The sequence below is a fragment of the Rhinolophus hipposideros genome (genome assembly GCF_964194185.1).
Source record: "Rhinolophus hipposideros genome assembly, chromosome: 2".
In the NCBI taxonomy this organism is placed as follows: domain Eukaryota; kingdom Metazoa; phylum Chordata; class Mammalia; order Chiroptera; family Rhinolophidae; genus Rhinolophus; species Rhinolophus hipposideros.
In genome coordinates, this window is record NC_138048.1 from 109,301,159 (window position 1) to 109,315,543 (window position 14,385).

General features: G+C 58.5%; 1 protein-coding gene across 9 annotated transcripts in view; it reads left to right on the top strand.

The window, feature by feature from the left end:
• TRPM2 (transient receptor potential cation channel subfamily M member 2) overlaps positions 1 to 14,385 on the top strand; it is a 54,676-nt gene that overhangs the window by 7,047 nt on the left and 33,244 nt on the right. For 2 of the 9 annotated variants that reach the window (XM_081078424.1, XM_081078435.1), the window contains exons 1-9: positions 595 to 701; positions 1,144 to 1,294; positions 3,499 to 3,735; positions 4,510 to 4,598; positions 8,432 to 8,600; positions 9,844 to 10,024; positions 10,882 to 11,048; positions 12,645 to 12,825; positions 13,969 to 14,030. In XM_081078424.1, coding sequence (XP_080934550.1) covers positions 3,592 to 3,735; positions 4,510 to 4,598; positions 8,432 to 8,600; positions 9,844 to 10,024; positions 10,882 to 11,048; positions 12,645 to 12,825; positions 13,969 to 14,030 — 993 coding nt within the window. In that variant the 5' untranslated portion in view covers positions 595 to 701; positions 1,144 to 1,294; positions 3,499 to 3,591. Of the gene's footprint in view, positions 1 to 31; positions 128 to 594; positions 702 to 873; positions 908 to 1,143; positions 1,295 to 3,498; positions 3,736 to 4,509; positions 4,599 to 8,431; positions 8,601 to 9,843; positions 10,025 to 10,881; positions 11,049 to 12,644; positions 12,826 to 13,968; positions 14,031 to 14,385 lie in introns of those variants that run through there. The other 7 variants (XM_081078434.1, XM_081078429.1, XM_081078428.1 and 4 more) reach the window with 6 other exon arrangements.

The window sequence follows — 14,385 nt, forward strand, 5'->3', positions numbered from 1 at the left end:
CCCTTGGGCCAAATCCGAGAAGCCACAGGACACTCTTCCCTTGCCTGAACTTGAGCAGGGCCCAGGAGTGGCGGTGGAGCACTGTGAGCCGGCAGTGGGGAAGGAGAGGGCAGACGGCCTTTGTGGGGTAAGAGAATTGCGTGGACCTTTAGGGAAAGCCGCGTCCGCTTTTCAGGAGTCGAGTCAGTTCTGCCAGTCCTCCTGAGAAGGGCAGTGCTGTCAGGGGCCAGCACCCGCGGTAATGGAGTGCGGTATCTGCAGGCGTCTTTCCGGGAGGTGTGGGGGGTCCTAGGCCGGTTGGCGGAGTGGCTCACCCAGCGCCAGGCCCATTTGGGTCTCCTGCCCTGCCCTCTGGCAGCTCCTCCACTCCATTGCTCCCCTTCCCCGTGGGTTTAACCGAGAAATTTTCCACTAGCTCCTCAGGAGGCGAACACCGACATGAGTGCCGGTCTGGGGTTCTCTGGGGGGGCCTGGCTCCTGCCCGGCTCCCCCTCGGTTCTCTCCGCGGTGGCAGGTCGCCGCAGGCTGCGCTCTCCGGCTGCTTTCTGGCTGCAGTGACGCAGAGCGCGCTGCGGGCCACGCGGGCGGTGCGGGGGACGGCACGGGGCGCACGCTTTGCAGGGGATGCAGGCGGCTCCGCAGGGCCGGGGCGACCGTCCTGTGCAGCGGCGCGAGTGACACGGGCGCGGGGCGCTGAGCAGGTGCGCGCTCTGGCTGGGGGTGGGCCACAGCGGGCGGCTGCAGCGGGTGGCAGGACCCGGTGCAGGGAGTGAGCGCGCGCGGGGGTCGGTCCGGGCGCTGGGGTCCAAGGGCGCGGGCCCGGAGCTTGCGCCACTGGATGGCAAGATCTAGGTGCTGCCTGGCCTGCGGGCGCAGGGGCGCAAGCAGGGGCGCTGCTGGGACTCGGGTGAGTGCAGGCTCCTGGGTCGGGACGTGGGCACAGCGTGAGCACGCGTCGGGCTGCGGTGCAGTGGGTGGGGGAGGAGGCCAGGGCGCTGCGACAGGGCAGGGCCGGGCACCGTCTCTCCGCGGCGCGGGGTCTCCACTGGGAGAGATCAGACCTAGCAGATCTCGGGCTCTTGCTCTGAACCCCAGACAGAATCACAGGGCCCACTCTGTCAGCTGGTACTTTCTTGGCTCCAGGCGTGTAGCTGTTTATAATCTGCAAGTCCTACACAGCCAGTTCAGAAGACACGGGAACCGGAGCGGCCTCAGGCTTACACAAGTAGAGGTACACACCTGGCTCCTGTGCCCCCGGCCAGGCCTGCATCTAAAGTCCTTGCTCTATTTCCTGGTGAGTGGGTGGGTTACGAGGAACCCGTCTTTGTGAGCTCCCATGGTTCTGGATCCCTGTGGCAGCCGTGAAAAGTTGTGCCCAGGAGTTTCATTTGGTTTGGCCGTGGTGTCTGTTGCCAAGGGTGGGGATGGTTTACACCCGGGGTCACGTCTTTCAGCCTGCCATCCCTATAATGCAGGAACCTGGAAACAACAGAAGTTGGTTTCTCACAGGTATGGAAGCTGGAAGTCTGAGATCAGGTGCCAGTCGGGCAGGTGAAGGCCCCTTCTGTTTCAGACTTCTCCTTGTGACGTCACATGGCAGAGGTGGCAGGGAGCTCTCTGCAGTCTCCTTTATAAGGGCACGAATCCCAGTCATGAAGGTTCCATCCTCCTGACTTCTCTCCCAAAGGCCTCGCCTTCAAATACCATCATCTGGTGGGTTATGAATTCTAGGGGAACATATTCAGACCATACATTCTACTTCTGTCCTCCCCAAATGCACATCCTTCTCGAATGCAAAGCACGCGTACTCATCCCAACAGCCCCCAGGGGCTTCACTCTCCCGGCATCCTCTCTACAGTCTAAAGCCCGAGGCCACATCGAAACCAGACAGGGGTGGGACTCGGGCACATCCCTCCTGAGGCGACGCCTCTCCAGCTGGGAACCTGTGAGACCGGCCCAGCCACGTGCTTCCCAAATACGAGGTGGGACAGGCGTAGGACAGAATCCCCACTGTCTGGGGAGGCTTTGGGAAGGAGGCAGGGGTCCCAGTCCCGGCAAGCCTGACACCTTAAGGCCCACCTGATGCTCCTCCCGGCTGGGATCGCATGCTGGACGCTCTGTGGGTCTGGGCTTGCCCACCCCCCACCACAGCTCCGCTAGGCATGGCCCTCACAGTGATCCTCTGCCCAGGTCATACTCCTGAGGCTCTGGGGGCCCCCATCCTTCAAAATCTGGAGGAGGGAGGCATGCCCCCGGGCTTGTGCACTGTACCCATAGCAACGTGAGCTTTTTCCAACACCATCTCCAAGTTCTTCCAGCCTCTGCCCATCACCCAGGTCCAAAGCTATTTCCACATTGGTGGGGTTTGTCACAGCAGCACCCACTCCTGGTACCAGGGTTGTTTACCAAGGTGCCTTCATGGGAGGGCAGGTCTGGGGTCTGGGCATGAGCCTGGCCAAGGGATGGGGGGAGGGAGGGCGCGAGCATGCAGAGGTGAGCGGCCTGCGTGTCACTGAGAGCATTTGCCTAAGTTCAGCAGCCATGTGACTGAACCGCAAGTGCCTAGCACTGAGCTAAGCCAGGTAAGGGCTGGGTGGGTGCCTCACTCTTGACAGGTCCCCACCCCTCCCCAGAGCACAGCAACCCCATATTGAAGCAGGTTGAATGGACAAGGAAAGGCCTGTGCATGAGTGACCCTCGAGTGCTGGGAGGGGACGTGGTAAGAAAGGGCTTCTGGATGGGACGTGAGACTCTGTGGGCCCCTTGCCCCAGGAGGCCCTCTTTCATGCCTTCAGAGCCGCCTGGTGGGGGAGTGTGACTCCATGGATGACATCATGGGGTATCACTATGGGGTGATGTGGATGACATTTGGGGTGTCACTGTGGGATGACATGTAGATGACATCTTGGGGTGACACTGTGGGGTGACTTGGGTGTGACATCACGACACGTGATGGCAGGCATCATGGCTCCAGGGCAGGCAGAGGGATTTGTACACGTTCATTTGTTTTTCCAGTTTGTAAATGAGGGTTTCGTCATGATGCTCAGGGCGGCCTCAGTGATAGACAGTGGCACCTGGGCTGGGGACACAGGATTTGAGAAAAGGGGTCCATGCAGGGACTTGTCTCATGGGTGCAGGGCTGTGCCACTCCCTGAAACCTACTGTGTGCTGAGAGGGGTCTTTTTGGAAAATGAAAGCAGTGCAGATGTGAGGAAGCATGGAGAGGGTGGTGGGGTGTGTGCTGCGTGTGACCGGCCTCCATGGCCCCAGCTCCTGGGTGCGGCGGCTGCAGGCTGAGTGGCAGGGTGGGGATGGAGCTCCTTCTCTGGTCCTTCACAGTGACCGAGGTGGTCACCGTTGAGAACGGTGCCTGGCGCCCGGGATTGTGGCTGTGCTCCCAGACGGCCCGGGGCCCCAGCCAGGGGACAGAGCTCCACAGACGGACAGACAGCGGGGCTGCACACAAGAACCTGCCTCATCCCCTCTGATCTGTTTCAGCTCCGACCGCCCTCCACGTGTTTCCGGAACTAGCCAGCCCGAGCAAAGCCTGTCCTGAGGGAGGTGGGAGACCGCCTGGAGCCCTCAGCCCTGATGAAAGCTGGCTCCAAGCAGGAGGAGGGCTTCAGGGTGCAGCCCAGGAGGGTGGCCAACCTGGGCCTGGCCCCCAACCTCTGGCGAAGCAGCAGCAGCCTGTACAAGAAGAGGTCGCAGTACCTTGTCAACAGCTGTGAGAAGGTAGGCGTTGGGGCAGCGGCTCAGCGGCAGGTCCCCTGGAACCCTCATGGGGACCAGTGACCACAGGGAGGGGTGTTTCCTGCTGCGCAGGGAGTCCTGTCCTGGGGGCTGCATCCCAGGAAGGCCCTGGAGCAGTGAGAACGGGAGAGAATGGTAGAGGCCACGTCTGCCCCTCCCTGCTCCGCCCATGGGTTCACAGCCACTTCCAGTTTTTGGTCCTGGGCCAGACTCATGGAAATCTGTCATCCCTGATCTTTGTGCAGTCACTTCCCATCGTCTTTCTGACTGGGAAGGCCCTAGCACAACCTAAGTCCTGGGCCAGCTTCCCAAGGCCCTGGACACGGCTTTGTGGACCGGGCATGCTTGAATGTCCAAGTCCCGTGTCAGGTGGGCAGGAGCGTGTCTCAGCCCGCCATCCCACCAGGACCAAGGCAGGTGTCCAGACTCTTCTCTGCCACCTTTTCACCACACCGCGTTGTTCCCAGGAAGGCAGTGGTGAAATATAAACTGTGAAGTGTTGTGCACATTCAAACAGGGCCCAGAGGAACTGATCCCACACATTACCTCAAACTGTCCTGAATCCACACCTGAGTGCCCTCCACAAGGGCGCTGTCACCCTCAGCCTGCGTGGGTGGGCTCAGGTGTCCATTCTCTGAAGAAAGCCCCTGGAAGCCTGTCTGGGAGTGTGGACTCGTCTAAGAGAGATGTAGGGTGTTCCGCGATGAGAACTGGATTCCATTGCCGAGGGACTCACAGTGCCTCTTTCACCCTCAGCACGAAAATCTCAGCTCATGGATTCCTCAAAATATCAAGAAGAAAGAATGCATGTACTTCGTGGAAAGCTGCAAATTGTCTGATGCTGGGTAAGTGACCCTTTCCCTGTTCCCACGTGGAGTGCTGCTGAGAGCAGGATTGACCAGGGCCTCCGCCGGGATAGACCCCGAGTCTGCAGAGCCCTGCGCTGCAGGGAGCGTTCCGTTTAGCCCACGAGCTGGCCGTGGGAGGAGTCTCAGCCACGCTGCTTTGCAGTTGAGGTGCGTAGTGTAGGTGCACGGAGGTGCTTGGAACCCGCCCACTGCTTCAGGCTTCACGCAGCTGGCCTTGAGAGCAGCTCGTTTCCCCCTGGAACCGAGTGTCGTGGGCCCCAGGACTGGGGGAGGAGGGCCCAGGGAAGTCCGCAACCCGGACCCCTCACTGAAGAGGGCCCTAAGTCCAGACAGGCCCGTCCTGCCCCAAGGCCCCCCGCACCGCCTCTGCCAGTTCCCTGGGGAGCCTGTGGGACAGTGGGGCCGCCACGGCCGCCTCCACGGGCAGTAATGGCCACTGTGCCTCCAGGTGCTGAACCATCCTCTGGGGCTGCAGGTCCCCCAGCGGGGTGCCCATGAGTTGGGGGAGCCTGCGGGCAGCTGTGGAGGAAAGCCACCCATTCCTGTTCTCGAGCTGCGAGCCTCGGTGCCGTCGCCAGGCGTTTTACGTGTTTTGAGTATATTGGTTAATGATATTACATAAGTTTCAGGTGTACGGCGTTATAACATGACATTTGTATACTCTGTTGTGTGCTGACTACCCGAAGTGCATTCTTCTGTCACCATCCATTTGACCCCCTTTACCCTCTTCGTCCTCGCCCCACCCCCTTCCTCTCTGGTAACTACCTTTCTGGTGTCTGTATCTGTGCCTTTTGGGTTTGTTTGTTTTGTTTGTTAGTTTGTTGTGTTTTGTTTTCTGTGTCACTATGAGTGAAGTCATACGGTTCTTGTCCTTTTCTGTCTGAATTTATTTCACTTAGCACGATACTCTCAGGATCCATCCATGTTGTCACAGTTCATCTTTTAATGGTTGAGTCATATCCTATTGTATTATATGAAACATAGATCCTAAGCTTATGCACCTCAGTCTCACAGGGGTTTTTTGTGAACTTGACCCCAAAGGCAAGGAAAGTAAAAGAAAAAATAAATGAATGGGCACATCAAACTAAAAAGCTTCTGCATAGCAAAAGAAACCACCAACAAACAAAGAGGCAACCAACCAAATGGGAGAAGATACTTACAAACGCACCTCTGATGAGGGGCTAACATCCAGAACATATAAAGAACTCATACAGCTCAACAGCAAAAACAAACAATCCGATTAAACAATGGGCAGAGGACCTGAACACTTTTCCAAGGTGGACACACAGATGGCCACTAGTGCTCAATGTCACTAATCGTCAGGGAAATGCACTCCAAACCCCAATGAGATGTCCCCTCACACCTGGCAGAATGGCATCATCGACAAGATGGACGTGGAGAACAAGGACTCCTGCACTGTTGGTGCAACTGCTGATTGGTGAGCCACGGTGGAAAACAGTATGGAGGGTCTTCAGGAAATTAAGAATAGAACAACTTTATGACCCAGCAATGCTACTTCGTTGGTGTTCCTTTACTTTGTTGGTGTTCCTTGAAGACGAACAGACTGTAGATGTGTAGTTGTGTTTCTCTTCTAGCCACACTCTAGTTTGTGCTGTGCCAAAATGGGCCATGCTTTCCCTGACTTCTCCTTTCCCCCCCACTTCTTCCACACCCCTCCACTTTGGTTCAAGCTGTTGTTTCTTAGTCTGCTTGTGTAGGACACAGCTCCCTGGTTCGTGCTGGTATTAGGAGCCTTGCGCTCCCCCGGCTGAGGCAGTGAGCTGCTGGTCACCCGTTGGCTGCTCACAGCAGCTCATGGTAGCCCACAGCAGCTCACAGCAGCCCGCAGGACTTCTTGTCACCTGGGAAACTCCGGCTTATCCTTCCAAGCTATTGCAGACGCTACCTCTGCCCTGGAGCTCTCCTTGACCGCTGCCCAGAGAGCGACCCCGCCCTCCTACCACACTCTGTGTAGTTCTCTTTTCTGAGCTGTGACCTCTGAGCAAGGCAGAGTCACTTTATTGCTTCCTGTGCTGGACACATAGTCAGCGTCCAGCTCACATTTGCTGAATCATAGGAGAGGAGGGGCGCCCTCTGCGGGCAAGATAGAAGAGGATTACGGCACGAATCAAATGGGACCCCAAGAATGTCGCTCCTGGGTCCCGTGAGACGCCCGGGGGGTTGTCCCTAAAAGTGCCTTGTGCATGTGTGGGGGTTCACGCCTGGCTTGGCTCCTCTTCAGATGAGAGCCCTCATTCCCCATGAGTGGTCCTAGGACAGACCTTGAGTTAGAGGAAGTTGCCACCGTGCTCCAGCTGACAGCTTCACGCCGGTGACCTTGGATACACTTCATGTGTGACCAGAGTTCCAGTTCCACTGTGTATTCTGACAATATGCTGAGTAGTTTGCATTGAGGCCTCCCGTGTTAGTTGTTTTAAAATAGACTTATAAAAATGGCCTCAGAGGAAACCTGTGATATGCAAGCTTCCCATACAGGAATCACTGGTTTCAAACACATTTTGAAGACTGTACTGAGGTAATCTGGTTTCTAGTTTGTAGGGCTTAGGGGCGCCATCGATTGAAACCCGACAGTTCTTTCCTCTAAACTCTGGACCGGTGGAGAAGTGTGTGTGTGTGTGTGTGTGTGTGTGTGTGTGTGTGTGTGTGAGAGAGAGAGAGAGAGAGAGAGAGAGCCTGTAGCAGCTCTGTCACATTACAGGAAGGGACCGGATGGCGGAGAAGGTGCTGCAGGAGCTCGCATTCCTCCCACAGGTGCTTGTGGAGGTGTTCCCGTTTATGCCCATGTAGGTCGCGGGTTCAGGAGCAAATTCTGTATTTAATTTCTGGGTCAGTGGTTTCAGTACAGCTTCCTGCACTGTGTCAGGCTTGGGAATGTCACGTAGATTGAAGATCTAATCTCATCAGAGGGCGATGGTCCAGAGAGGAGGGAAAGGAGGCAGCTGTTGTAGACTGACTGTTAGAAAAACAGAAGAGAAAATTTGAGGCAGCCTGGGGCCAAGACCACGAGCTGGGGTCCTCATCCTGGAGACCTCCCTCCCTGCCTTGGACCGTAAATTGAGGTGTTCCCTAAGGTCCCCGCAAGTCTGAGAGTGCCTGTGTCTGCCTGAGGGGCCGCAGAGGCTGGGTCTGTGCTCAGAAGCCCGGGAACCGCTGCGTGAGCAGTGGAAACACATGTAGCAAAGGACCTGGTTTGTGAGCAAGTGGGGAAAGGACAGCTGAGGGGCTCAGGGGTACTTGGGTTTGGGGCAGGACGTGGTCTCTTAACCATTCTGGGTCCTCTGCATGGTTAGTTAATTTGCATCAACAAAATAATTGAGTAAATTATTTTCCATCTCCAGCCATGTTTGGCTTTCACAAATTTTGCAGGGCTGGGGGGCTGGGGCCAGGGGATGTGTTATTTTCGCCATTTAACGGTTGAGAAACTGGGTTTCAGATGCACCTAAGATCACCTACGTGGAAAGTAGCAGGAAACCTGTTTTCTTTCCCCGATATCGTCTGGCTCCCGTTTTATCTGGTTTTAGACTTTTTTTGGTCTTCTAGGTAGGTCATTTGTTGCTAAAAAATGTAGGAATCTAAAGAATTCTTAGATTTCCAGTGAAACAAGGTGTGATTGGCGTGGCTGGGCAGGGTGCCTCCTTACTGCCCCCATGTGGCCTCCATGGGTACTGTGGCCGGTGCCGATCATGCCGGGTGGGGGTGAGAGACCTGACTCTCCACTGGGCCGCTGACACCCCAGCGGGGAACAGGACAGCACCTGGGTGCTTGTGGTGACCGAGGGGTCTTTGCAGGAAGGTGATATGCGAGTGTCGCTACACACGCAAGCAGCACCTGGAGGAGGCCATCAGGCCCCGTGCCTTCCAGGATGACGAGTGGGACCCGAAAAAGCACATCCAGGAGGTGCCGACGGACGCCTTTGGTGACATAGTTTTCACGGGCCTGGGCCAGAAGGTGGGAAAGGTAGGTTTTCATTGCCCCGTCGCTTAGTGTGGACCAGAGCCCACCAGTGGTGACCCAAGGTGGCGGGACTTCCTGGGGCAGCTGGGAGGCTCGTAACCTGGGGGCACACAGCCCCCTTCAGCCTAAAGGATGGGGCGGGCAGGGCTCCACAGGGCTAGCAGGAGACACTTGTGCCCTAGTGTCCTCGCTTACTGCAGGGAGGGGCGGGGCTGGATGGCATTTTGTCAGGGCTGTGGAAGGGGCCAGGGAACACACAGGACACAGGCACAGATGCTGCAGGAATAGCAGTGAGGAGGTGGGAAAGGGTTTGGGGCCAGCGCGGAGGCTGGTGACCAGGGTGAAAGCCATGCTGGGTAGCCAGGCCGTGCGGGGTGGGGTCCCAGCGGGGCCTCTGAGCTCAGCATAGACCTGCTACATCGGCCCCCCCCCCCCTGCATTTGAACCAGGCTTCAGGAGGATCTGTCACAGCCCTTTGGCACCGCCTCCCTATGGAGTCTGGTGGAGCCACTTCTTTCTCTGCTGGGCTTCTGGAACCCGCACACCTCTTACCAGCTGGGTGTGGCCTTTCCCCCGACTCCTCTGAGTCCCTGAGGAGGAATGAGGAGGGTCCTGGGAATGCAGTCACTGGCCCCAGAGCCACCTGCATCAGTGGCGTCACGTGTCGGGTGCTCTCCAGGCCCTCTGAGCTGCTCGCAGGGCGATTCCATGCCGGCTGGGTCTCTCACGAGGGGTCCCCAAGGAGTGTGGTGGGAGTGTCTTCTGTAACATGAAAGAGGCTCAGAGGGCAGTGTCTGGACCAGAGGCTAAGGACCACTGCCCCCATGTGACGGCCAGAGTGGGGGGACCCAGAATGGGAGAGGGAGGTGGCACTGGGTGAAGGAGACAAGGAAAGACAGTGCAGCGCCGCAGCAGAGGAGACAATGGCAGCGCAGCTCTAACAGTGAGACTGGGAGCAGATGAGAGGTGTCAGGCTGGGCTGCTTCTGAAATGAAGCGGGAGAGTGGGCGGTGCTGTGGCTGGGAGCTAGGCCGGGGTGTGAGGAAGAGGGGCTGTCTCCGGCCTTCACCTCCTCCTTCCCCTTCTCTTTATCCACATCCCGCCTGGGCACCGTCACCTATATTCCCTGCACCTAGACCCAGGGTGCCCTGTGAGGCATCGCCCCGCCCACCTGGGTGGGGTTCTGGGGGCCGGCTGGGCTGCCCTCACATGGGGGCTCCTCCACTGTCCCCTGACTCCCTTGCAGTATGTCCGGGTCTCCCAGGACACCCCCTCCAGCGTGATCTACCAGCTCATGACCCAGCACTGGGGCCTGGACGTCCCCAGCCTCCTCATCTCAGTCACGGGCGGGGCCAAGGACTTTAACATGAAGCCCCAGCTGAAGAGCATCTTCCGCAGAGGCCTGGTCAAGGTGGCCCAGACCACAGGTGTGTGGTGGGGGGAGGGTCCATGTGTCCCAGACCACAGGTGTGTGGTGGGGGAGGGTCCAGGTGACCCAGACCACAGGTGTGTGGGGGAGGGTCAAGGTGGCCCAGCCCACAGGTGTGTGGTGGGGGGAGGGTCCAGGTGGCCCAGCCCACAGGTGTGTGGTGGGGGGAGGGTCCAGGTGGCCCAGCCCACAGGTGTGTGGTGGGGGGAGGGTCCAGGTGGCCCAGCCCACAGGTGTGTGGTGGGGGGAGGGTCCAGGTGGCCCAGACCACAGGTGTATGGTGGGGGAGGGTCCAGGTGGCCCAGACCACAGGTGTATGGTGGGGGGAGGGTCCAGGTGGCCCAGACCACAAGTGTGTCAGGGGTGGGGGAGGGACACTAGGCCATGTCACCGGGGCCTGGGAGCAATGTGCAGGCTGCGTAGGAAGCACTGGGCAAGTGGGTCCCTGTGAGGCAGAGTTGGAGTGTTATGACTGGTTGGCCTTGGGGTCACAGAGGCCACCCTCGGCCGAGTAGAGAAGCATGTGGTCAGACTCCCCAACCTTGCCTGTCCGAAGTTCCTTCTTCCACATCCCACTGCTGCCACTGGGCTGTTCATAGCCGGTAGACCCTGTCCCTATGCCTCTTTGCTCAGGTGGGCTCCTGGGCTCCTGCAGCTGCAACAGGAAGACAGTCGGGTGTGGCTTCCTGCAAAGGCCTGTGTGTGACAGTTGACCGTGGGTTTGGAAGCTCCTGAGTGGTGGCCTTGTGGAAACGGGCCTGAGCAGTACAAGCTCCTGGGCCCCGGGTGGCAGGTGTGTGCATGGTGGGGTTCACACCGGCTCTGTGGGCTTCAGCTTTCTGCTCATCCCCCCAGGAGCTTGGATCATCACTGGGGGGACCCACACGGGCGTGATGAAGCAGGTGGGCGAGGCTGTGCACAACTTCAGCCTGAGCAACAGTTACAACAAAGGTGAGGTCGTCACCATTGGCATCGCTACGTGGGGCACTGTGCACAACCGCGACTGCCTGGTGCACCCCACGGTGAGTGCATGGCCCGAGCCGGGCAGGGGGCGGGCTCAGAGCAGTGGCATGTGGGGTCTTACGGGGACGGCAGTGGGCACCAGGGTCAGTGCAGAATGGAGGGAAGGGGCTGGACAGGGATGCAGCAGAGCTGGGCTCGGGTCCCCACGCCACAGGTCCTGGTGACCCAGGACACGTAGCTAACTTGTCTGGACTCTGGTTTCCTACCTCCCAGTCACAGCTTGGGTCCACCTCAGAGTTGTCTGGGAGACCCCACTGGCCATCCTAACAGCCACACAGATGAGGAATGGACTTGACGGAAGGAACTAGCGTGGCCAAGGTTCCCCAGTGACGAGCATCTGGGTTACATTGAACCCGGGCTGTCTGATCACAAAACCTGACCTTTCACCCTGAAGCCCCTGCACTGAAAGGTCTCCCCCAGTCTGTGGACAGCCCTCACCGGCATGAGTGGTGTAAGGCTGGAGACAGAGCAGTCCTGTTCCCCTTTCACTGGGGTAACAGTGGGAAGCCACTGCTTGATGTGGAGACCGGAACTAGAAAAGATCATTTGATCCACTGAATCAGAGTTTTCAAGGGTTCAGCAGATTTGGCACAATGAGTGCACGTCCACTGAGCTCCCAGAGTCAGGAAAGTTTGGGGGACTCACTAGGGGTGCTGAGGAGGATTTCTCGTAGCTGCGCCATGAGTGGGGAAGTGTGGGGGCAGCCGTTCCCCTCCTGGGCAGCAGCAGCCTGTGTCCATTTCCTGGGGATGGAGACCCCTCTAGTCAGTCCCAGATGCTGGTGACGTGGCCAGCCTGCCAGCTGCCTTTGTCTTCCTTTTGTGCTGGACTCAGACGTGCTTAGGTGGAAGGACAGCTCATTCCACAGAGTGGAAATGTGAGGCCAAGAGAGACGGGTTGACCTCCAAGATTACTCTTTACTTTTCTCCCCATTTTGAATTCAGAAGACTTCCGGTGACAGCCACCTCTGTGAACAACATGGGATGTGTGTGCTGGTCCAGCAGCCACCTTCTTGGGTCTGAGTCCTGGGTACTGTGACAAATAACCACACACCGGGTGGCTTAAAGTGACAGAAACTTACTGTCTCACCGTTCTGGGGCCAGAACTCCGAGCTCAACATCACTTGGTCAAAATCAAGATGGTGGCAGGGTGATGCGTCCTGCAGAGGCTGTAGGGAAAAGCAGTCCTGCCTCTTCCAGTTCGTGGCAGGGCCGTGTGTCCTGCAGAGGCTGTAGGGAGCAGCCATCTTCCTCTTCCAGCTCGTGGCTTGTGGCCATGTCACCCCAGTCTCTGCCTTTTGGTCACATGGCCTCTCTTCTGCAGTCAAATCTCCCTGTGCCTCTCTCTCTTAAGGACAGTTGTGGTGGCATTTAGACCAAGCTGGACAGTGCAGGGTAATCTTCCCATATTAAGAGCCTTAACTTCGCAGCATGTGCAAAGCCCCTTTTTCCAGAATAGTTACATTCACAGGTTTCAAGGATTGGGACCTGATGTCTCCAGGGGTCACTTCCCAGGCTCGAGGCCCCCATTCCCAGCATTCACGATGCAGAACTTCCCATCTGTGTGTCCGACTCCTCTCTGGCCACTGTCCCCAGGGCGGCTTCCCTGCCGAGTACATCATGGATGAGGAAGGCCAAGGGCACCTGACCTGCCTGGACAGCAACCACTCCCACTTCATCCTTGTGGACGACGGGACGCACGGCCGCTACGGGGTGGAGATCCCGCTGAGGACCAGGCTGGAGAAGTTCATCTCGGAGCAGACAAAGGAAGGAGGGGGTGAGGGAGCATGCTTCAAGGGCAGGGGGAGCGGGCTGGCCCCGGGATGGGGACGCAGCTGGCCGTGGCCAGGACGCGCCACAGGCATGGATGTCAGAACAAGTGGATTTCTTTACATTTGTTCGGGGGGCACCCATTTCATAACCCGTGTAAGTAGCGAGGGAGTCAGGGCAGGCCCCTGCTTTTCTGCTCAGTCTCAGGTCAGAGACCATCTTGCAGTCACGTAACCAATGGGTCAGAGTTAAGAACATGGACCGTGAGGGCCCGTCATCTTTGCCCTGGTGGGTGGGACGGGATGGGTTCTCGGGCAGTGGGGTCAAGTACACGGGTTGTGCACACGCTGTGAGGAGGGCGAGGGAGGGACTGCGGTGAGGGAGGGTCCAGCTGTGTGCCGGGTTGGTCGGGCCCGTGAGAGCAGAGGTGTGAGCTCCGCGGCACATCGGCACATCGGAGCACCCTGCAGGGCTGAGTGGGCGGGAACTTGCGTTTCTGTTCCCAGGTGACACTGCCTTGCTGGCCTGGGGACCACACTTTGAACACCCTGCTTTGACTGAGAGAACTTGGGTGCAGTGTTGGGGTGGGCGAGTCTGCGGGCACAGGGAGACCGTGTTGGCACTTGCTGCCCAGGGAAGGACATTTCTAACATCTTCACAAGGCGCCTGGCTCAGGGCAGGGGCTGAACGTCCGCGTAGGCCTGAGGTTCCTGCTCTGCTCCGATGCCCACCAGGTGCCTTACGCCCACCTGGTTGATGTGTCCCAGAGCCAGACCTGAGGCACCAGGAACAGCTGCAGACAGAAGCCGCAGGTCGCTGTGGCCTGCGGGGACCGGCTGGGGCCCTGGCCTCACCTGCCGCCCACAGTGCACAGCTTCCCTTCCCACCCAGAAAGGGAGCAGTGTGGCGAGCGGGTGTGGGGAGAGGAGCCGGCACAGGGCTCTCCACTGTGTGTTCACTTATGTGGAACAGCAGGTCACCTGCCTCCAGAGTCTGCCTTTAATAGCTGCTTAGCACCTGTGACGCTCTCCCAACTGGTGCTTCCACCTGATTCATGATTAGGTGGGAGCTGGCGGGCAGGGCAGTCTCTGTGGGTGGAGCGTTCTGAGCCCCCACGCCCCCCAATTTGGGTCTCACTGCTTTGTCCTAGGCATGGCCATCAAGATCCCCATCGTCTGTGTGGTGCTGGAGGGGGGCCCCGGCACACTGCAGGTGAGTACTGGCCGTGTGGGCAGGGCCCCTGGGGTTCAAGTCCTGCTGTAGGTGGGACAACTGGCCCAGAGCACTGTTCCCAGCATCCCAGAGGCCAAGGAGCTTGTCCCCCATGAGGTGGAACAAAGGTGGTCCACTATGTGGCAGGGCCCTCTCCAGGTGGGGGAAGGGCACACTGGCTTCAGCCTTGGGTGGCTGGCCAGTAAGAGGGGCTCCAGAGGGGGCTGTGGCAAGGATGGACCGATGGCCCCCTGCTTCCAGGACTGGGGGGCTTCTGTAAACCTGCACCCAGACTCACTGAAAGCAAAAGCCCTTGGCCTGCCCAGCCCCGTGGGACCAGCAGCGGTCGATCGGC